Raw genomic sequence first — 24,827 nt, forward strand, 5'->3', positions numbered from 1 at the left:
GACCGGTAACAGTCAGGCATGCCTGTTGAAGAAGGTAGGAGAGTGGCACTGAATCAAGAGAGATAGCAACAGTAGACACAACAACACATGTTGAAAATGGGTAAAAGGGGGTTGATGATAATTGCTAAAACTATTACACATTACACATTACAGGGGGAGCAAGAGACTTCAGATGAAGGTAAGTGTAATCATACCAATGTCAGTTAATATGAATCCTTTCTATTATATATACATCTTACAAAACTGCATTACTACTTCAGGTGTGTGATATCCAAGAAATCCTGAATAGAATGCTCAAGGGCTTTATGAAGTCTAGTAAGGAAAAATAAACAGAGGCCAGTAAAATGTTATGCTTGGGATGGTTTCATTCTGAACCCACTACCAGGCAGATTTGTATAGCTCTGAGACCACATGGATATGCCATAATGTGCAATCTGCTTTAGATGTCACCTTTCCTTCAAAGGACAGGTGCTCTGGAAACAAAGTATGCTGAACATGAACCTGACTGAAACTAAATGAAATCTGAATTTTTAAATACACAGTTGCAAAAATTATCTTGAACTCTCTAAAATGGTATTGAAAATCATTTGAAGCTATTCAGCTCTCTGCATGTTCAGTGTGGGTTGTGAAGATATAATAATTTTACATGTTGTTGCTGCCAGACAAAGAATAAAATAAATATAACTGTATATTTAGTGGCGCAAACAAACATTGATTTACAGTGATGTTTTGAGCTTTTATATCCTTTTGTAGAACAATGCTGTTAGGCTGGATGGACTAGGTGATGAGTAAGTGTGAGCATCAGAGTAATACTTGGACTTAGGAGCAATACATCTTTTACAGGAAAAATAAATACCAGACGTATGACTCATGTTGTCCAATATTCTGCAAACTTTGATAATTATGGGCCAGGAATGTTCAACTGAAGTTCTGAGAAATAGATGCCGAATAGGGGGTGGCCCAAAACTGAGCCCTGTGGTACACCACTGATAACCTTTTTTGCTTTCAGAAGTGGCACCTGTGACTCTAACCACATGGATTCTGTTAGGCAACCTGTTAGCTATCTCCCATACAACATAAAGATTTATATTAATAAATAATATAATATAATATAACATAATGCAATATAATATACAACCTTAGACATCTTAACCACTCAATTCCTCTCCTCCAAATGCCCCTCAACTAGTCTTCACTGCATAGACCATACTTTTTCAGTTATTTGCCCCAAATTGTGGGAATCTGTCCCTTCTTTTCCTAAAGATCATTCTTCTTACCCCATTTTCTGTTCAGAAATAAAAACACATTTTAGACTCAATGAAAATGCAACTGCTATCTCTCTGGTCATATAACCAAACCTCTTAATTCCCTTATTCCATCTACATACCTTACTCTGACTCTATTTTTGATTGTGGTTCTTTCAGCATACCATCTCTGATTTTCACTCTATATATAATGCATGTATATATGTTTTTTTCATTTACTTTGCAAATAATGTCATTTATCTATTGCCTTTATAAACTCAAGCCAACAATAGTATTCACTCTGTATATAATATTTGTATATATTGCATTTTGTCATTCATACTATATAATATAATGTTATGTAACTATTGTGTTTTCCCTGGATTAAATCTGAAACGGGTCCAATGGCATCTGCACTCTACCCAGGTTAATAAATTCAAAATAAATAAAATAAGTAAATAAATAAATAAATATTCAGCTTTACAGGTCTGTCAATATTACCTGCTTGTGGAATAGTGTCAATGCCTTGGCCAGGTCCAGATATGCTTCACATACTGTGTATTTGTTATCCACTGCTTCAGTAACTTTTTCAAGGGAAGGATTAACGTTAAAAAGGCAGGCTCTTCCCTTGACAAAGCCAAATTGTTGCTGTCTAGAGTTAGGAGATTTACAATGTCAAGACATAAAATAAGCATTGTTCTGTCAGCGTTCACCACAATAAATGACTTTTGTTGGTAGTCATTTGCAGGAGTGTGAGAAGAGCTAAACACTCAGTAACAGTTGTCCTTTATTTGTGGTAGAGGGGTTTGGTACTGAAGTCTAGCAGTAATAGCTCCAAGGTGCTGGAGTGCAGATGTATAGCTGCTTTATGGCTGTGGCACAACAGTCTGTACAGCCATAAGGAGGCACACAAATGTCACTGCAGGCTTTAGCTCACCCTAAATATGGAGAAAGGAACAGATCCAAGAGGAGCAGGTGGTGGTCACTTACCTGCGCCTCACCCATTTGGAAGCAGCCCAGTGTCCAATTAGTGTCACTTATATATTGATAAAACATATCCTCAAGAACATTGGTGCTGCAGCGTGGGGACCCTCCCAGTGCAGGTTAGTCCCAGGCTGCAGCTCACTACTAGCCTGGAAGACATTTATTATACCCTCACTTGAGCTACAGTATAATCCACTGGTGAAGCATATTGTTTATTGATTGTTACACTATCTAGAATGTAAAACAGGTTTATATAGCAGAAATTCAGACACTCATTATTCTCTACACAATGTGTAACATTATGGGGTTTAGCACTTCATGCAGAAAAAAGTTGTATTACAGATGTTGCATGTTAGCTAAAAACAAGGAAAACAAATACTAACAGACCTTATACTAAACCACTAGAAAAAAATGGAAATCAGCTAGTCTGATAATATGCAGCGTGTGCTCTTCTTTTTGTTTTGCCACTTTCAGAGACATTTTGGACCAATCCACAGTACCGCCTAAAACTTCTGGAGGAAGATGATGACCCCACTGACAATGAAGTGTCCTGTACCTTTGTGGTGGCCCTGATGCAGAAAAATCGTCGCAAGGACCGCAAGCTGGGAGCAAACCTTCTCACAATTGGTTTTGCAATTTATGAGGTAAACAGTATAATCTGATGTCACCATCTGCAAGGCTTTATGTACCTCTCATATCATGTCCCTGTTTAATGCCCTCTCTTTCTAGAGCTGTAAATGTCTGGACTAGAATAATGACTTAACTGGTAACAGCAGCTTTGAAAAGGTTGGACATCCTTGCATCATAGTTTCTGAATGTGTGAAAGTGACAGAGATTCTTTTCTCTGTACATGTTTTAACAGATGTAAAGTTCATAGCTTGAATTTTAATAGCATAACTTGGACCAGTCTCAAATGCTGAGCACACTAATAGTACTACTAAATAGCTGTACCAAAAGTTTTCTTCATAGCAGAGAAGATTTAATGTGTGCAGTAATTAGAGGCCATGATATTGGTTAGGATTCTAGAAGACTAAGCCAAATATCTGCTGTCAAGGATGTATGCGTGACAGCAGAATATAAGGTTCCATGTCACATCTTCTAATATCTTAGGAGTCTCATTTATCAGCAACAGCAGTATGAGAGATATAAGTCCGTAACTTGACAGACAGTTTGGTTCCTTTTCCTTTTTAGTGGTAACAGATACAAAAATAGTGCTGATATCATCGAAAAAACATCCTGCTTGTTAAAACTATTACACATTTACAGGGGGAGCAGGAGACTTCAGTTGAAGGTAAGGTTTTATTTAATAACTGAGATGGTGGGCTTAATTAGAACTGTGTTGGGACTAAGTTAGGTTGAAGGTAACTTAAGCATAATTACAGTTCTCAAGAGAAGTGATTAATGTTACACACAGACTAAACAAACTTCCCTGTGACCTGCAACAGATTAATATCATTTCAGTTAACCAGCATGAAGTCTGCACTAGAATAGCCTCAGAAATGAGGACAGCACAATCCCTATTGCGGCCATTACTGCTTGACATCATTCCTGAATGCCTGCTCAATAACAAGGTTATACCCAACACAACCAAGTAACTTGCTCATCCCTGATAAACTGACACTATAAAGAAACACCTTGCTTAATATTCAAGTAACTGATTCTAAACTCTGACAGTTAACATGTATCGTGTATGCGGCTTTCCTTAGTTCTGTGTGCAAACTTATATTCACTGCAAGAAACAGTGGAGTGGAAAGAGTCACAATTAATGAAAAAAAAAATATTTTTCCTACCACACTTTGATAAATAAACATTCATGCACCAATTTAAGGTTTCTAGCCGAGACAAGTTATACCCTGCAAAAGGATAAAATAGGAATTTCCAAGTCTAAGGTAGTACTAGATACCACTGTAATTCCAGGCAGCACAAAGAAAGCCTGATTTTTAACTCTAAGCAAATCACTAGTTACTATTTCCAGCCTTCCTGCACTGCATTGTATAGTCCTTATAGATGTATTTATGAGTTATAGAAAAAGCTGCTTTATTCATGAATCATGCACATCATAAAACTCACTAAATGGTATTCAGAAGCATCATATTCAATTCAGTAGGGATGATATACAATAAAATCAAACATTACATTCCTACACATAATTCATAACAGTCTGTTTTCACCATTACATATGTGCATATGCAACTACATACCTGGAAAAATTCCAGTTATGGCATAATCAAACAAATTAAGCTCCACAGAAAATTCCACAGTTCACAAACACTAAACAAATAGTAATGAGAGAGTGTGTATTTTGGGACATAGCGGTGAGTTCCAATTTCTGTTTTTTCTCCTCAGATAACGGATTCTGATTCTGAGGAGAGTGCTTCTTCTTAGGGTCCTTTAGAAGAATTTTCTTTTTCTGAAACCATATCTAGGTTGTATTAGTTGTTTTAGTGGAACATAATGACATTCCAGTGTTTTTGAAAACAATGATTTATTACAAACCAAATTTGCTCAACCCACTCCTTTTCCTCCTGTGCTTTCTGCTTTGGTGGATCCTTTTATTACAACCAGCCTATAGCCCCTAAGAAGGCAGACAGATTGTATAAAGTTACTCGGTCTCACAAATATTTATTTTCTAATCCCAGATCTGAGCGTACAGTAATTCTTTGGCAAATTCTGCTGTTGCTCTATATTTCTTTAATGCTAGTCTCTCACCATCTGATAAGGATAGGAAAGCCTTTTATTGATTTGGGGGAAAAGTATATTCATCCTCTGCATTTTCTTTTTAGAATTGTTAACTGATAGCTCACATGTTAAAGTTTCTGTTTGCCTATTTTGAGAATTTGAGGAACATTAAATTCATTGTGCCTCTTCTCAGAAAAAAAATCTTCCCTGAATTAGCTTATTGCTTCTGTGTCTCTAGTCACCAAACACTCTCTGAAATGTGCTTGTAATTCAGCTGATGTTTCTTTCCAGAGCTGCTACCACTAGAACTGTTATGAGAAGATGCACATTGTTACATGCTCAAAATTTACCTGGGGTGATTAAAGCAGACATTTTGAATTCTCCTTCAGTTATGAAGTTGTTTTTGGTCAATCTGCTGACATCCTGAAAATGTGTGATAAGACAGCAAAACTGATTCAGGGACAGTTTCAGATTTTTCAACCTTCCTTCTCAAGGTTTGTTAAATGTTTTATGCCTACCTCAGTTTCTTCTTATAAAAAGCAGAATAAGCAGACATAGCAAACTTGTGGCAAGCAAACATTCGAAAAAACGATGGCAAGGATGCTATACAAAGAAAGGAGGAGCCTCATAAAAACAAGGATATGCCAACAAGTCTGAATGACTGTCTGCAAATGGTAACCCTCTTCCCATCCTGACAAGTTTTTACATCTCCCCCAAAATCTAGCTCTCTGTTTCTTTAATTGGCAACAGATAATCTCAGACATATGGGTTTGAGTGATACTTCAGGGATACAAATTGCAGTGGGAGTTCCTTCCTTTTCTTCAGGGGAATCATCCCCATCCACTGAATAAACATGTCTTTTCCCTCCCTGTCATTAAGCACCTGCTGACTCAGGGGGTAATAGAAGTTGTCTCTCTCTAATGCGGAAAGGTTTTTATTAAAGAATGTGTCTGGTATCAAAGAAAGAAGTCTCATGGAGACTAGATATTTCCTTTCTAAATGAGTTTGTGAAAGCCCCACATTTCAAAATGCTATCCCCCTTCATGACCTGTTACCACTAATTCCTTCTATCACTTGTTTTAGTAACTCTCTTTTTCCCATATGTCATTCAGGATCTGCCAGCACAGGGAATAATAGCTGTCATCTCTCCTTATCTGATACGGAAAGGTTTTATTTAATAATGTTTCTGCTATTAAAGAAAGACGCCATGGAGACCAGTCATAGGTTCATAGATAAGTACTAGGCTAGCTGCCCTTGTGGGCCATTTCAAACATAGTCAGTTTCCCTTTCTGAGCTCAAATTAACCTATCCCATTTGGTTAGAGATTGGTCTTACCCATCCAATGGTGTATAATTATGTAGCACGCAATGAAAACAACTGGCATCATACCATAGATAATTTGAGGGGATCCATTTATAGGATAATGTATTTAGGAGCTGCCTCTGACCATTAGTAGTATAGGGGGCAGTTCTGGGGTAAATTTTCTGTTTCCGATCCATAGATCTAAGTTGCACTTGAATATGGACAGTGATGAACTTTATTTTATGTGGCTGAGCAATCCGTTCCAGACTAGATCAGATTCTAGACAGTTCAAAATATGATCCCTTCATGGCCCATTACCACTGATTCTCTCTCTCAGTATATTAAGTAAATTTAAATTTAAAGGATGCTTATCATCATACTCCTATAGCCTCAGATTTCAAATGTTTCTTATGGTTTTCTTTGAATGGATTACACTTTCAGTTTCCTGCATCACTTTTTTGGGTTATCCACTGCTCCAAGTGTGTTCTCACAGTGTCTAGCTCCAGTGATGACCTGCTGCAGACTGCAAGGTATTCATATTTTTCATTATTTAGATAACTTGCTTATCTTTGTAGTCTTTTTCAAAGTGTCAGGAATCTCTCACTTGGGTAAGGGATCTCCTTCACAAGTTAGGGCTTCAGGAGAGCATTCAAAAGTCTTTTTTGACTTCTTCTCACAGATTACTTTTCTGGGGTGCCTCCTGATTAGTTCAGTTCAAAGAGCTATTTTTGCACAGGAAAAAATAGGCCTGTAGCTAGCTCTATTCATGAGATTTTCCAGTCAGTCCATTACTTAAGCAAGGGCATTTCTCGGGATCCTAGTATTCATGGCATCCATGGTTCTCATGATTCCTTTAGCCATACTCCACATGAGAAAGATTCAGTAGTACCTGGAATCTGTATGGTCCCAATAGTAATATATCCTAACATTCCATTTTCCAGTTTGGGGATTTGTAAAAAGGGAACAGCTTTGGTTGAGAGACCAGCTTTATCTGAATCCAGGTTTCTCATTTTCCCTTCCAGCTCCAGCACAGTCTGTAACTATGGACTTCTCATACTTTGTTTTGGGAGCAGTGTCTGTGGGAGTAAAACTGCAGGGTCTTGGGAATACAAAGGACAAACCAAAATCACAAACATAAATACTGTCAACTCTCTTAGTCATATATGGTACCATGGACCACCACAAGTGATTACAGAGAACATTGCACTGATGTGGTACATAAAAAAATGGGGGTTACAGATCTTACCCCCTGTGCAGATGAGCCATGGTAGCCTGGGATTCAACAGTCCAGCACAGTCTCACTCGACTTGCATCTTACATCCTGTCAGAACAAAATATTTTGGCATTCAAGCTGAGCAGAACCAGGATGGACTCTCACGAATGGAAATTAAATCAGGGGGGTCTTCCAGGATTTGACTCATTTGCTGTGAACACCTCAAGTAGATCGTTTTGCCTCCATTCATAGCAAAGAACTGGCAGGAATTCACATCCAGGATTCCTTGTAAACTGGCCTGGACAGCAGAAGCATTTTCATTTCTTTTGACTGGAATGTTCCTCTATGCCTTTGCACTATTTCCATTGATATCCAGTGTCATTCTGAAGATTCAGAAGGACTCTCCAAAGATCATTGTGGTGACTCCCTTCTGACCCAGGCAGTAGTGATTTACCCTTCTTTTTGAAATGGCCAAAGCAGTTACCCCAAGCTTCTTCACAGATTAGTCCTACCAACACAAGACAGGGGTTGTTTGATGCACCCCAGATTGTAACTACAACTAACCATCTGGATGACAGACTTTTAATACCTTTTAGGCACATAGTTTCTGAGAATGTGCATCAGGTATTAATGAAGACAAAGAAACCTGATACTAGGAAGTCATACATCACTAAATGGAAAGGATTTTCTATTTTGTGCCAAGACATATACCAGAACCCTTTGAATGCTAGTATTTCTCTGATTCTACAGCATTTATGCAAGTTGTTACCTTCTGGCTCTTTATTATTCTTCCATTAATGTTCTTTTGCCAGTCATTTCAGCATGTCTGCTGATGGATTCTCTCCCTTTCAATGCATTCCCACATTGAAATATTTTTGAAAGAGATCCTATATACCCATCCACCCTAATATAGATGGATGCTCCTTGGGATCTTAATTTTCTGTTTGAAAAATTAACTCTTGCTCCCTTTCAACCAACTCATCAGGCTGGTTTTAGGTTCATAACTTGGAAAAGAGCTTCACTGATTGCTCTGACTTGTGCAAGAAGAATGCCTGAGTTGCAAGCTCTCATGATGGGTAAACATTGTCTTAAATCCCACAAAGATAGGTTTTTCTTGAGAACTAATCCTTCTTGATGTCAAAAGTGGTAACTGAGTTTAATTTGAGCCAGGCTATCTATCTCCCTGCCTTCTTTCCAGAACTTACATAGAAGGGAGAAAGGTTCCTCCATAATCTGGATGTCCACAGACAACTCAGATATTATCTTGAAAGAACTAAAACCTTTAGACACTCTGATCCATTTCTTCATTTCTTATGAAGGTAAAAAAAAAGGACAATCTGTGTCAAAGTCTACTATTTCCAGATGATGGTCACATTCTAATTCCTTTTGGCTTATCCAACATAGCAAGTCAATTACAGGTAGGGACATGGCATACTCTGCCAGGGCCTAGGCTTCATCAGTGGCTTTCGGAAAGGGGTGGACTCCAGAAGTATTCTATAAGCAGCAATTTGGTCCTCTGTACATATTTTTACAGATAAATAAAAAACTATATTCCTTTTCCAGGTCTAGGGTAGGCTTTGATAGGACCATTCTCCTGGTGTCATGGATCCTTCCCCTTCCACCTTCCAGTTGTTCCAGACTAGGTTAATCTACCCATATAGCTAAGGCTACTGCAGCAGTGATCAACAATGAACATAGTACAGTTATGTAAGTAAACTTGCCATAACACTAGACGTTTGAATGCTTTTTCCTAGCTCTGCTGGGCTTGTTATACATGGTTTGCCCTGATGCTGCTGGGTTGCTTACATATACTTTATGTTACTAGGCTAACTGCACATGGTTTTCCCTGGTGCTACTAGGTTGTTTATACATAGCATGTCCTCATATTGTCAGGATGACTTTTGTTTCATCCTAGTTTACTAATGTTACTTAATAGTTAAAGGACTAGCATAACATTTACATCTGTTAGTAATGTGAGAAGCATATGTTCAATAATTGCACTAGGTTATCAGAATGTTAGCCAAGGAAAAAAGTTTGTGTACCTTCCCTAGGATCTGGAATAAGTTTAGATTCCAATACATATAACGACTGCAGTGGTTAAGTGATGGGTAACATCATACAGTCGTGCAAAGATGTGCAGAAAACCTGTCAATATCACTGCATTAATGCACCGCTAATAATGTAACAAACTACACATGGCTTTTTGTTTTAGATGGCAAGGTGCCTTGCCTCCCAGCAGGTCTGGGTGAACTTGTGTTTCCGTGCAGTTTTCTTATATTGTGACACACCTGACGGAAATGGACATCCCTCAACATAACTCAATAATAGCTTCAGTGCACCAACTTAGGGACATTCACAAGACAACTCAGACCCCCTGAAAATAGGAATTCGTGGAGAGTTTACTTTTTTCACAGAAAAAAAAAACAGGCAAATGTGAAAGGAATTGTCAAGTAAAAGTGTCAGTTTTTTAAGTTATTTAGGATGGCTGAGAATATTTTCTTATGACTTTGACTTTATCATTAGCTTTTAATGGAAAGATGACTAATGTCATTCTAACTGACTGCTAAAAGGAAGATTTCAGCAAGCAGTGAGCCACAGTGTTGGGTTGTAGAAATGGAGATGTGGGTCTAAATTATTTTAGCACCAATTTGCATGCTGTATGATAATGTAAAACGCACTTAACATCTTTATGCCCCTAGTCCAGCTCTTTTTTTTTTTAATCTAGGTGGACTACTTCTTAATAATTTCATAAAGATGATGTAATTTTTCTTGTCAGCTTAAATGTAAATGCTTTCTTATTTTGCATTAATCCTGAAATGAAATGCATCCTAATATTTGTTTTGTTTTTCTTTTACACCCATCCCCATTCCTGATCTGCAGGTACCGGAGGAGGTAAGAGAACACTCAAATATATCTGTCATATGTTGCTGGCTCTGCTGTCTGTTGCTTGTTTCTTACTCCATTTAAAAACTCAACTCATGCTTGTTTACAGTGAAAAAGAGATGCATGTCCAAACCATAGAAATAAAAAAACCTTTGCAGTGAGACAAGATTACATGTCAAATCAAAGTAAAAAATCATATGTTTAAATTAATTTCTTTTTCATCATACATTTGAATAGTAACTTAAATGTTGCAATGTTGGAACATGGCAAATAAAAAAGACAAATACATTTACTGTCATTTTTTTTATTTTAGCACTTATATTTCAGGATTTTAGCACTTAGATGTAAAACATAGGCTTCTGGAATACAAATTGACATTTTTCTCTGATAACCAAGGGTTTTAGTGATGAAAAACAGAAAATATCAAATTGTCTTCTACCTTACTCATATCTAAAATCAGACACTGATTGCCTTTTAATATAGTAGTGATTGCCCTTTGATATAAACTGCTATCAGTATTATCAATATTGATTATCTACAAATGCAACATAGAAGGTGCAGGGATTAAATGTTTCCTGGTATGGTCTACATATGAAATGGCAGATGTGACTCATAGAATTTAATGACTTTATTACTGCCCTACACTTCCTTTGTGATTTGTATACTAGAAAACTCACTTCAGACGTTCCTGTTTAGAGTCTTCCTCTAATGCCACATTATCTACATATGGCAGCTTTACTGATCTGTCCCCTCTAACCTGTTTACCAATGTAGTCCATCATCAGAATGAGCAGCAATGAGCTCAGAGCTGAACCTCTATGCACCCTCACCCCCACTGGGAACCCCACTGTGAGTTTGAATACTGCTCGTGCTTGTGACATTGGGCCCTTGTATATAACCTACATCAATTCTCCCATTGTTTCTGGGACTTTGAACTATTGCAGTTCCTTGTCATATGCTTTCTCTAACTGAAGGAACAGAAGTATAGTTATGAATGTCGGTAATGCACTGCACTCAAGACTGACCTGTATAGGCCGATCATGCCCCCTAGTACTTTGTGCTTGGCCTGGCTACCCCCTTTGTTCCACCCTACCTGCACTACTGTCTAGGAATGTCTAAGTGGACTATTTTCTCATCTCTGGTTTCCTCTCCATTGTCTGTCTATGTCACTGCGAAGACTGGTTCAGATTTGTGCTGCATCCTGATCTGAATCTGAACTGTTCATTTCCCATCTTACTTTCTATTACTCTCAGTAGTCATTAATTACCATCTTCAGCACTTTCATGCAATGTGAGAGGAGTTTGATAGTTCTGTACTGCCAACAGTTGTGAATGCCCCCTTTTGTCTTGTAAAGTGGCAATGGAATGGTTATTGTCAAGTCTTCTGGGATACACCTTTCTCTACATACTGATATAAGTACACTATTCCCCTAACTCACCCAACAGCTTGATGATACATATGATGAAACCGAGTGCAGGCATGACAGCTGTCATGGCAGCAAATGGTTGAAATCAGAACAGCTGAAAATTGAGATAGAATGGAAAACAGTGAAACAGGTTAATACCATCAAGTATCTGGGATGGGTGGTTGAGGAGAAGGGAAGTCTGAACGAGTAGGTCAAAACTAGTATCAGAGAGGCTACAGTCAACTTATACAGAGTGTCAGGGGAAGTGTGTGACATGAAAATACCAAATAAGCTGAACGATAAGGTGTGCAAAATAGTGGTGTGAACATCACTGCTGCATGACTGCATGATACAGAAACCTAGGCAGCAAAAACAGAGTAAGTTAGAGGTGGTGGAGAGAGCAGGATGCACACTTAGGGACTGAAGATGAAATGATGACATCAGAGCAGAAGCCAGAATAGGTTCAATTGCAGAGAATGTCAAAGAGAACAGATTGCTGTGGTTCAAACACATGTGCAGATGATGATCTGATGAAGATGATTTGGGACAGTTAGGAAGAAGGCAAATGGAACCAGTGCATCCACCAAAGAAATGGATATACTAAGTGAGAGAAAACATGAAAAACTCAGGCATGACTGTCAAAGAAAGTAGGAGAGTGGCATTAAATTGAGAAAGGTGGCAACCGTTGACAAGTCGCCCTGACCCCCGTGTAGAAAACGGGATAAAGGGGGTCGATAATGAAGTGCAATTCAAAAGGCAGAGAATCTTTGTAATATGAATTTTGTTTTATCACAGTCATTATTATAGAAATTCCTCCCACATCCCAAATACATGCTGTAGGTGGATTGGACACTCTAAATTGGCCCTAGGCTTGAGTGCGTGCATGTGTGTGCCTTCTGTGACAGGTTGGGCGCCGGGCTGGCAACTCGACACCATAAAACTCCACTGCCAATCATGAGCGGACAGGTGATCCACTGTGGTGACCCCCAACTGGGAAAAAAACAAAACAAAAGAAGAATTATTATAGAAATTATGGATTATAACAAACAATAGCTAATGTATAATCGTCATAGGCAGCAAAACTCCCATTGCAGATGCATATGCCACTTAATTAGCCTTATAGACTTTGAATACCAGGAGGCTTGCTCGCTTCAGTACCTATTAGGTATTAAACAAAAGAGCCTAGGTTACAACAGGTTAAGGGAACCTCTCATCTTTGTTCTATATGATATAAATTTCAGAGTTTCTTTTTCACAACTTTGTTGTTCTAGAGTGACAGATTTTTACACTGCCTTATATCTACACCTCTCACAGATGGAGCTTTTGGGATTTAGTAGGAGTTTATCATTGGACACGAAACACTCTAAATTGGCCACAGGTGTGACTGTGTATGTGTGTAAGTGCGTGGTGTGGAAGAACTATTATGGCAGGGCTTGTTACCTCGTGGTGGTGTAAACCGTGGCTCTAGACAATTGTCACTGGTGAAATGGCACCCTAACCCCATGTGCAAAAAATGGGAAAAAAGGGGTCGTAGATGGATGGATGGATTTCACACAGGGGAAATCATTGTGACATTTGTAACTTACTAACTGCACTCTTGTGGCTACATTGCTGAAATTAGAACTCTTGTTCTGCTGTTGTGTTACAGAGTTTAAATAGCATTGCTTTTTTGCACCTTGTTGATATTGTATTGTTGTTCACTTTTGTTTTGCTGACTGTAGTAACATTAAGTTTAAATAATACTGCATGCACTATTGTGCCTTGTTGCCTTGGCACTATTACTCAGTACTGCCATTATTGTAGATAATACTCCAGTGTTGTCTGTTACCCATATAAGATAAATACTTATTTACTGACTGCACTGTTTGATCATTGATGTTTTTGAATTTCCTTTTATGACTGATTAGTACCAAATGACAGAACCTGCAGGTATGGCAGTGCAGGGCAAAATCATGAAACATTTCAAAAAATAGTAGCCAGCACACCAGGGTGAGATAAACCAACATACCCTTTAATGGAGTAGAAGCAAGACAAACCGGTTTCGGCTGTTAAACCAAAGCCTCCAGTGTCAAGTAAAATAATCACCAATACCACAAATAAATATTAGCCACAATTAGTAACCAGGCATCCCATAGGTTGATCATGATAATCCATTAAGTCCAGGTGGGAATAATTCCCCCAGTGGGGATTTATTTGTGGTATTGGTGATTATTTTACTTGACACTGAAAAAGGCTTTGGTTTAACAGCCGAAACCGGTTTGTTTTGCTTCTACTCCACTAAAGAGTTTGTTGGTTTAACTCACCCTGGTGTGCTGGCTACTATTTATTTGAAATGACTGATTAGTGTAGTGTTACAGTATTTAACGCTACTGCTCTACATTACTACACAAGAGAGTACAAGGCTACCTCTGTGATATTCCTTTATTACTTGACTGATTGCTATACTGACTACACTTGAAATTACTCATTCAGATTATCTGTAGCTGTCACAGTTGCTGCATCCGTATCCACTGAGTTATGCATCCCATTGTTCATTGGGCAGAGACCACATTAGCTGTAGGGTAATGCTACTTGGTTAAATTTGCCTCTGTTACTGATTTCCTTATTTATCCTACAGTGTCACTTTTAAATTTCTGTTTTGTACTTGTGGCTACTACAGAAGTCATAGCTCATTCTTTTATCCTTTATCCATATCCATCACCTTTTTCTAGGCCAGTCAGTTACCCTCTTCTGTCTTATACCAAAAGGTAAGTTATTAACATATCCTACACCCCTTCCTCTGCTCTGGCCAGTATGGAATATATAGTCAGTTTTTTCCCCTTCTGTAACCAGCCTGATAATACTAGGTATTTAAGGCAGTATAGTAACTGCCTCATGCTACTTCAGAATGATTTAATATATGAGAGGTGTAATTATTTAATTGACGTGGAGGCTACCTTTTCACCTGAGAACATATATACACACACAGCACCGAGCACTACCACTAAAACAACTTATGTTGAGGTTGTTAAGCTAAAGATTAAGAAACCACAGTGATTTACCACTAAGCCATTCATCAGATATTAGTTTACACAGCAGCACACCCACCTTCACACTTCACACCTACAACTTGGACACATACCTCTAAGAGTCATGAGGGTGGAGACTCCAAACCATTATCGCCCACTGAGACTGCATCAAACCATGGTAATGTTTTAGCAATAGGTGACTCTGTTGTAAGACACCATCGTCTTCAGGCTGGATAAGAATAGGATGACAGTTAACTGTCTTTCTGGAACGACTATCAAGGATGTAACAAGGGCTGGTAGATCCCTCCATCCTGACAAATATGATTACATCCTGATAGTGATCCACATAGGGATGAATGATCTTAAACACTCTACACAGAGCAACATGCAGAAGGATATTGTACAGCTTACAATGCATGTGTCTGTGGCAGGAAAGACATTGGCGGTGAGTGGTATTTTGCCATCACCCAGAATGATGCTTAGATGTAAAGACAAGATAAATTGGCTCTGTAGCTGGTATCTTTCTAGGGGAATCCAGTATGTGCCAGCTTGGGATGAGATGGCTAACAAGCCTTCCTGCTTTGCCAGTGATGGTCTGCACCTCTCATCAAGACTTTTGTATTCTAGCTAAAGACTTTGTGGCCCCATAGTGCTTTTTAGGCAGAGTCCATGTGATGGACATTCCAACCTAGACAATTCTAATTTGGAGCACATTAATGTGACTGAACGCAATGCTAAAAGTCTTAACAAAAAAAAATGCTACAACTTGAGGCTGTTCTGCAAGTTGGACACATTTATATATGTATATTTACATGAACATGGTTTCATAACATGAAAGCACTCCCTCTATTTCTGGGTATAATGCCTGTCATGCCTTCAGATCTACTGGCAACTGTGGGGGAGTATCAGTTTTTGTCAAGGGTATCATTGCCTCATGAGAGATTTCTTGGGACACCAAATTTGAACTCCTAGAAGTCTAAATCACTATAACCAAGACACATTACCACTTCATAGTTAGCTGTAGAACACCCTTCTTTGTCCCTTTCTGAGTATGATAGTTATCTTAACATATTAGCTGAAATTCACATTAAACCCAAGACTTTTCTGCTAGGGGACTTCAACTATCCATCAATAAACTGGCTGACCCACACTGCAAATGGTCGGTGTGCTCTGCGTTTCCTTGACATTATAAATGCTAATGCTCTTTCTCAAATAGTTAACCATCCTAATAGAGGCCCAAATATCTTTGATCTAGACCTCACAAATATGGCCACTTCTTGAGCATCTCCTTATGTATCATCATAGCTTGTTAAATCATAGCAGAATTTAGTCACCTTTCGCCATAATGAGAAATTTAAAAACAACTCCCTTTGGTGGAACACCTGTATAAATGAATTAAATAAGAGAAAGAGGCGGCTTAGTACTTTTATAAGGTCTCATTCTGCATACCTTAAGAGCACAACTAAGCAAACTAACAGATTAAAGGAACTACTAGGAGCCCAACGTTGAGTATGAACTTAAAACAGCCACTAAAACTAAATATAATTACAGCTCTTTCTGTAACTATGTGAGGAGGTTAATAACTAACACATAATGTTTGGAGCTAGTCCAAAATACTACATGGTCTGATACAAAGGAAATAGCTAATATCCTAGCTAACAAATTTAATGGAAATTTTATTCCACCCACAGTTACAGCTGTTCCACAGGTTCCACAATCCCAGCCCCTACCTTTAATTACTATGGGAAAAAATTCTCACAGCCCTTTTAAAACCTAAGAGTATTTCATCCATAACATACCAGGCTGCCTGATTATCACTGCCAAATATGGCCTTTCTGAACACCTACTTAACCTCTTTAAACTAAGCCTCCCCACTGGTTACAGTCCTGAAGCCTGGAAAATAGCCATTGTAATTCCATTACACAAAGGTGGCCCAGCCACAGACCCTGGTAACTAAGGACCCATCAGTCTCACTAGCCTCATATATAAAACTATGGAACACATTATTTCAGACCTCATTTATCTGGACAATGAACATCTCTTAATCCTGGACCCTTATCAATTCAGCTTTGTTAAAGGAAGGTCCTGCCACTTTTACCTCATTAATTTCTTTGAAAAAGTAATTTAAGCAGTGGATAGCAGTTATGCAGTGCATGAGGCATATCTAGACTTGACTAAGGGCTTTGACACTATTCTCCATGTAGCCATTATTGATTGACTTATAAATCTGAATATAAACCACTTTACTGCACTGTGGATAGCTAACTGGTTGTCTGATTAAACACGTGGTTAGAGTTGCAGGTGCCACTTTTGAAACCAAAAAAGGTACCAGTGGTATACCACAAGGCTTGGTTTTGGGCCTTTTCCTGTTTGGCATTTATTTCTTAGGCCTTCAGACTAGAACTCCTGGACTATGGTTAGCTAAGTTTGCAGATGACTGTAAACTGGTGATGTTATTCAATCTTCAACTAACTCACAATATTTCCAACATGGGTTAGACCATGTTAACAATTGGTGCAAGGACAATGGTCTCAAATTAAATGTAAAAATAATGTAGCCTAGTTCATTTCAGTTAAGAAAACAGTTTCACTTATCATATAGCTAATGCACCCCTCAAATCATACACTGTCGTAAGGGATTTAGGCATTCTTGTTGATAATTCCTTATCATTTGCCTAGCACGTCTCCACAGTAGTTTGGAAAGCCTTTTATCTGGCTCATCTAATTTCCACAGACATCTCCACTAAATCCAAAGAAAAGTTCATTCCTCTTTACTCCAATCTTATCAGACCCATTATTGAATATAATGGACATTTTGGCATATATTTGTCTAAACATATCACACAACTTGAAAGACCTCAGAGATTCATAACTAAAAAGATTAGTGGCCTCAAAAATCTTAGTTATCAGAAGAGATTGTCAGCACTTTCTCTGTATTCAGTCTCTTACAGATGTCGCCTTGGAGATCTGTGCTTAGCTTTTCGAGCCATGATCATTCCAACCCTATTTGATCTCCTTTGCAGAACTAATGGTACCGTATTTGGTTAAAGGACCTAAATCTTCATTATCAGATAAATAGGACATGAAAGTGTGACAGATTCATATCTTAACATATTCCTCAGTTCTGAAACAAACTTTCATAACATGTCAAGCACAATAGCAACCTTGCTACCTTTAAGGTCGACCTAGATAAGATGGGTAACCTCAAATTCTCTACCAGTCTATCTTGTTTTTGCCCTCCTTCAAGCTGGAAGTAACCTTTAGAGTTTTTTGGCTAGGCTTGCAATGGTCTGCAGATCGACTGCCAAGTACTTACCTATGAACCTACAAAAAACAAACTACCTGAATTTAGAGATTTTCTCCACCTGCACACACACACACACACACACACCCACACACACACACACACACACACACACACACACACCAGTGCATTCAGTTTCACACACACACACACACACACACACACACACACACTGCCCAAATGCTCTAACAGGTACATACGCTGTGACCAGCCAGACAGATACACAGACATACTCATTAAGCCACATTTTTGCCACTACAGAGATGCATTCATATGCCCACATAGGCATAAACATCCAAGGCTCTGGTGTACTAATGTGTAGTGCATATACTCCTATAGGAATGAATGGGTGAACGTCATCAAAAAATGGCAGTCACTTTTTCCTCCTAGATTAAAATTTAACTTGTAACCACAGATATAGACACGCTGAAATACCTTAACGAACACTATAAAAAAGACACTGGATCTGAAAGATCAACTAGGTGGTGTCAATTCACATCTATTTTTAAAATCAAACAGCCTTACTTGTAGAATTGTTTGTTTTTATTCATAATGCTTTTATCTGTTGTATTAAATGGGACTTCATCAGAGTTCAAAATTCAGACAATGTATCACAAAGTATGACATCACTTCCTTAAATAGACCAAAATAAATTAACCAATTATAATAATTAATGGTACCCATTTACTTAAGAAACTTGTTAAAATATTACACAAAATGCATTTAAACTAAATTTGCTTTAATTATTTACAATCTGACTACAGAAGTGCTTTTGTTGATTCCTGGTTTTACTGCATCATGTAATCAAATTTGCCACATTAATTCTCTAAATTCCAGTAAGTTATCATAATCTCTACCCCTCTGTCTTGTGACCACTATATCTATAATAAAAAAATAAATAAACTTATTAAAGGACCCCCAAATTAATGAATGTTTAAATAAAGCATTGCTAGCTTTTTGTTTTCATATGTTGCATACATGTTTGCATACTCTAGATTCTAATTTTCTGGTGGTATTTCTTACATAATATGCAGCACATGAGGTGCACGTCACAACATACACCACCCCACTAGTGTTGCAATTGCATTTCCCATGGCATCTTAAAGCTCTGTCAGTATCTTCAGCTATGTCATAAGGGCCATCATTTATATATTTACTGTATTTACAGTTGTCACTTCATCATTCTAGAGATTTTATTGTGTTGTTTTACACCCACGTTGAGCCTGAAATTAGTCCATATGGTATCCAACATACCAGTTAACAATTTTATATTAATTAATTAAGCAATAACCCATGCCTGGGTGTGGGTAATGCTGGATTTACCCATGGTTGGTGTGGTTTGGTCACTCGGGCTTTGCCCTCATGACCAAACAAAGACAATCGTGGGTAAATCCAGCATTACCCACACCCAGAAGTGGGTTACTGCTATTATACAATGACATTATTTAAGAAAAAAAATACTTACTTTTCTTAAATAATGTCCTTGTATAATGGTGCTGTGTTGTCCTTCCGCTGCTGGACAGCTCCGCTTTGCCATTGCTGATGTACTGCGCATGCGTTTGGAACTTGCTTGGGAAAGTAAGCAACGGAGAAAAGAAGATCTCCGTTGCTACTCTTTTTTTTTTTTTTTTTTTTTTTTTTTTTTTTAAACCTTAAAATTAAAGAATATATCATCAGAAAAAATTCCGGGCGACCGGACCTTTTTTTGTTGTATATTCTCAAAGGGCACGCTGGTTGGGCTGACCAATCAGCGTGCTCGAATTATGATGTTACCGGACAGTCATTTTATAATTAACATTTTAACATGCTGAGTTTTTATTGCAACCACTTATTGAGCATGGTAACAGTAAATATTATTAAAACCTACCACTACTAATACTTTAATTATATTATACGTGAATCAAGTCCAAATGCTATTCTAGAATCTTTATTAGACAGAGGTTTAGGTTTGGTTCTTGCACATCATCTAAGCAATGTTTATTAAAGATGTTACCCCAGAATGTAGCACCAGTAAACCTCTGCTCTTCATGCAGATTCTGCACTGCTTATAACTGGTAACAACATTTTCAGTCTTTATGTGCTGAGACAGGTTTTATAGTTATTTAAAATGAGAGCTAACATCATAAGATTGGACAGTGAAATGGGGGTTGAGGTCACTCTCAATAATGTGGTCAAAGGTCAGAAATGAACAGTCTGAAAGTACAAACTGATTGTGTTTTATGCATGTCTATCCTCAACAGAGTGCAAACTTCACACTACAAAGACCCACACATATGCACACATGTATACTGACGTGCGCATGTGTACACATCCACCCAAACATGCATGTACAGATATAAACACACTTGTTTATATACTGCCCTCTCTTAGATCACTGACACTTCCTTTTTTTAATAATCCATTAACTTTTATTAACATAATCAAACTTTATACAGTTTGTGCAGTGCTTATGTATGGTACACTATTTATATTTACTCTGAGAGCAGTCACTTGTTAATATACTTCCCACTGTAATTTGACACATGCATCTTAATATATTTCCTCAGACTAATACATAATGTTTCTCTTGCACAACATACCACATTCAAATTCCAGACTTTTGAATTCCTTCACATAGTAAACTTTCCTTTTTCTTCTCCATAAACATCAATAAGCATTTTTCAACTTTCAATCGTATAATGATGAGCTTGAATGGTCTTTGTTTATTTATCAGGTCTAGTTTTAAGTCCTAAGATTATGCAAAACTATTTAAAACTCTCTCTCCATTTGTCTTTATAAAAATTTGTATGCTCCCTAGACTATATATCTGATCTTCTGTTATCTTGAACAGTCTCTGGTAGCCATGCTTGCCTTATCTTTTCCCATAATATCCATTTTTTCTTGTATAGTTCTCCTATTCCATTACAACTCCTACCATTGTTGAATCATCAACTATTTAGAAGTTCTGTTACTTTTTCCAATGTACGAAGACACCACAGTACTGCACGAAAAATAGCGAGTAAGACCACAATAGTTGGAAAAACACCTTTATAAACAACAACAGCAAAGCTTTCGGGTTACTACTTTTTTTCAATACTAATACAAAAATTCAAAAACCAAACAGGTTTAAATAGGAGTCATAAAAATCACATGACATACAGCCCAAAGTCATGTGACAACATACAAAATATATAAATCAAAAGAATGATAATAAAAAAATAAAAAAATGCAAAAATCTTCAGATCTTAAAAACATTTTTAACTACATATACAACTAACAGATGGACATATGGACAAACGTTTTTTGTATTTTTACTCTTTAACAGCAAAATGGTTTAAAGAGGTGATATTCAAATTATTAAACCAACCTCTTAACTTAACCATGAAGTCTGTAGTATCTTTCAAAACATTGTTACACTGTGACAAAAAAGGTTGTAACTGTTTTTGTAAGTAAATAGAAATAGGCTCAGTTAACCAGCCACCACCAGATACTATAGGTCTCATAGGTGGATCACATATTAATTTATGTATTTTTGGTAGACCATATAGTTGTGGGATGACTGGACAAGGAACAGTAAAAAAGTGAAATAATATGAGAACCTTGAAAAGTAAATTATGTTACAAGGACTTTAATAGTGGGCTTAATCATCCTCCTTCCTCTAAGCATGGTACTTTTTGCTGTATGAATTGCACATGTTGTACTAATATTATGAATATTAACAGTGATACATTTACCCATCCAGTAACTGGTAAAGTTTATAAGTTTCATCTATCAGCCACATGTGCTAGAAACAATGTGATATATTTAGCAACTTGTCTTGCATGTTCTTCCTTCTATGTGGGAAAAACAACCAGAAAGCTGAAAGAACGGATCATTGAGCATAAATCTGAGATTAGAAGAACAAATGACAAAAACGCTTTATATAAACATATAAATATGCATGGTCCTGAACATAAATTTATATTCAGATTTATAGACATTTTGTATATATCCTTGAGAGGTGGGGATACTAATAATCTATTGGAGATCAAGGAATATGAATGGATATTAAGATTAGCGGCTGACCATCCACCTGGTTTAAACTCTGCTATCACACTGAAACCTATTCTTGTTAAGTTACAACGAACTAAGTTATGCTGTTAAAGAGTAAAAATACAAAAAACCTTTGTCCATATGTCCATCTGTTAGTTGTATATGTAGTTAAAAATGTTTTTAAGATCTGAAGATTTTTGTATTTTTTATTTTTTTTATTATCATTCTTTCGATTTATATATTTCGTATGTTGTCACATGACTTTGGGCTGTATGTCATGTGATTTTTATGACTCCTATTTAAACCTGTTTGGTTTTTGAATTTTTGCATTAGTATTGAAAAAGGGTAGTAACCCAAAAGCTTTGCTGCTGTTGTTTATAAAGGTGTTTTTCCAACTATTGTGGTCTTACTTTTTCCAGTGTAGGCAGATCTTACTACTGCCATTTTTATGTTATCACTTTTTTGAAACAATCCATGATAATGATATCAGTGTTTTTTTTTTATAACTTTCACATTGACTATTCCTTTTGCACTACAAAAACAAGTCCCCTTCCCATGATTGCCCTGAAACAGAGGATTTTATCAATAATCTGTCACTAGTTATTATGAAAGATAACCTAGCCCCCCCGGCTCATTCTTCTTTATAAAAACTTCATCTTCCACTCTCTCACACATGTATACAACCTCTATAACTCAGATGTGGAAAACAGTTATGATCACTCCTGTTCCAAAACTACCCAAGCCAATATTTGTTTCTCACATTGCCATCCTATCTCAGTAGTTCTCACTTTATGTAAAATGCTAGAAACATTATCTACAACCAAATTACTGCTTATTTACATCAATACCATCATCCATCCAGAAAGAAGCATAGATTCTGGTCTAGACACAGCACCATAATGCTCCCTACTCCTTCACAGATGACATCCTACCTAATATGGACAAGACAACCTGACAGCTGCTGTCTTCACTGACCTTGCAAAAGCCTTTGATCTAATTGACCATAACGTACTATTTGACAAACTAACAGAAATATGCATTGGTGACCATGCAAAAGCTTGGTTTGTAGATTTCCTCACCAACATATCCTTCAAGATTAAAGTGATCACCACCACCTGTGAAGCAACTGTTCTTATGAAAGGAGTCCCTTAGGGTCCCAATTTACTCCTATCTGATCACCCTCAGATACCTCTAATGCTTTATGCTGATTTCATGCTCATCTACAGGCCATACAAATCCTATTCTATTATTCAAGCTCAGCTCCAAGATGATCTCCAAACCGTAGCTACGAGTTAGTGAGAAACTCTTTGAGAGAGGACTTAAATACATGGAGGCTACATATAATTCTGATTGAATTTGGGATAGAGTTCCATAGCGTGACATGTGAGTATAGACTTTGTCCTGTACTTTCTTTTTGTTTTATAGATTTCAAGCATGTTTTTGTCCTATGAGTGCAGCGGGTGATTTGGGAAATAGTGATGAAGTAGTGAGCCAATAGAAGGGCAGGTAGAGGAGCAATATAGTATTTTATAGGTTAGAAGAAGTTGTGTATGGACTAGTTGATGTGGGAGTTCTAACCAGCTGAAAGCACGTAATGCAGAGCAATGATTATTTGGCAGGTTCAGATGTGCAAATCTAACTATCTTATTATAATATTGCTCCAGTTACAATGTAAGAGAGATCTGGCTGTTATTTAAAATAGCCGAGTCACACAGAAGAGAAGGTAAAAGATAAGAGTTAGCTAGGGTGATTCCACTAGAAGGAGTAATAATTTTTTTTGCTCTATATAGCAGACCTAGCTTTTGATGATTTTTAATCCAATTTTGTATGTGAAGATCAAACTTCAAGTTGTCATCTATGGTGACTCCAAGCAATTTGGTATGGGTCACTACTTCAATAGCTGTATTGTTTAGAGAGGTAACATGGAAATTGCTTTTAGAATTGCCATGGGACTTAGGAAAAAATAATAGTAGCTTAGTCTTTGGAGCTTAAGTAAAAGTTGGTTTTGATGTATCCACAGTTTAAATGAGTTGAAGGCATGAGTCGTAGTGGGTTGTCAGATGAGCAGATGAGAGCTAAGTCATCTGCATACTGAATAAGGCAAGCATGCTGAGAGGGGGTATATAGCTTATTGATGAAAATGTTAAAAAGCAGTGGGCCAAGAATCGAGCTTTGAGGAACACCTGTTTTAACTAGAAGAGAAGGAGAAGATAGTAATTTGACAGATTAATATCTTTCAGTAGGCAGTTAGAGAATCTTAGAAGTGTTGACTTGTTAAGGCCTAGGGAGGATATTTAATTCAGAGGTTTCTCATGTGGCACTGTGTCAAAGGATGATGAGAGATCTAGAAAAAAACAGAAGATATAAATTTTCCTTGGTCTCTAGCCTTATTAATAGTGTCTGAAAATTGAGTAGAGCTGCAGTATTGCTATGGCCTGGTTGGAAACCATGTTGTGCTGGGGTTAGGACACTATTTTGTAAGGGATACTGAAGGGGTTGCTTATGAGTACACTTTTGCAGGATCTTAGAAAGGGAGGACAGGATGGCAATTAGCCTAAAGTTAGAGATTTCAGATGAGTTGCCTCCTTTATGTAGAGGAATAATAAATGTTTTTTTCCAAAGGGCAGGGATAAGGGAGTCTTAAATAAATCTGTTAATGAGAATTGAGTCTGGGTATGTAATAGAGTCTGCAGTGAGCTTAAGGTACTCAGAAGGTGAACAGGGTTTCATTTTTTTATTATCTTGTGGGTCTGCATACTATTTTTTGTTTGGGTAAATTTGCTTCTTGGTGAGGTT

The 24,827-nt window shown here is 37.4% G+C and overlaps 1 protein-coding gene across 4 annotated transcripts in view; it reads left to right on the forward strand.

The window, feature by feature from the left end:
* CAPN3 (calpain 3) overlaps positions 1-24,827 on the forward strand; it is a 673,389-nt gene that overhangs the window by 393,754 nt on the left and 254,808 nt on the right. For all 4 annotated transcript variants that reach the window (XM_044074071.1, XM_044074072.1, XM_044074073.1 and 1 more), the window contains 2 exons: positions 2,703-2,872; positions 10,303-10,314. In XM_044074071.1, the coding sequence (XP_043930006.1) occupies positions 2,703-2,872; positions 10,303-10,314 (182 nt within the window). The remainder of the gene's footprint in view (positions 1-2,702; positions 2,873-10,302; positions 10,315-24,827) is intronic.

The sequence above is a fragment of the Protopterus annectens genome, chromosome 6.part0 (genome assembly GCF_019279795.1).
Source record: "Protopterus annectens isolate FY-2018-M chromosome 6.part0, PAN1.0, whole genome shotgun sequence".
NCBI lineage: Eukaryota > Metazoa > Chordata > Ceratodontiformes > Protopteridae > Protopterus > Protopterus annectens.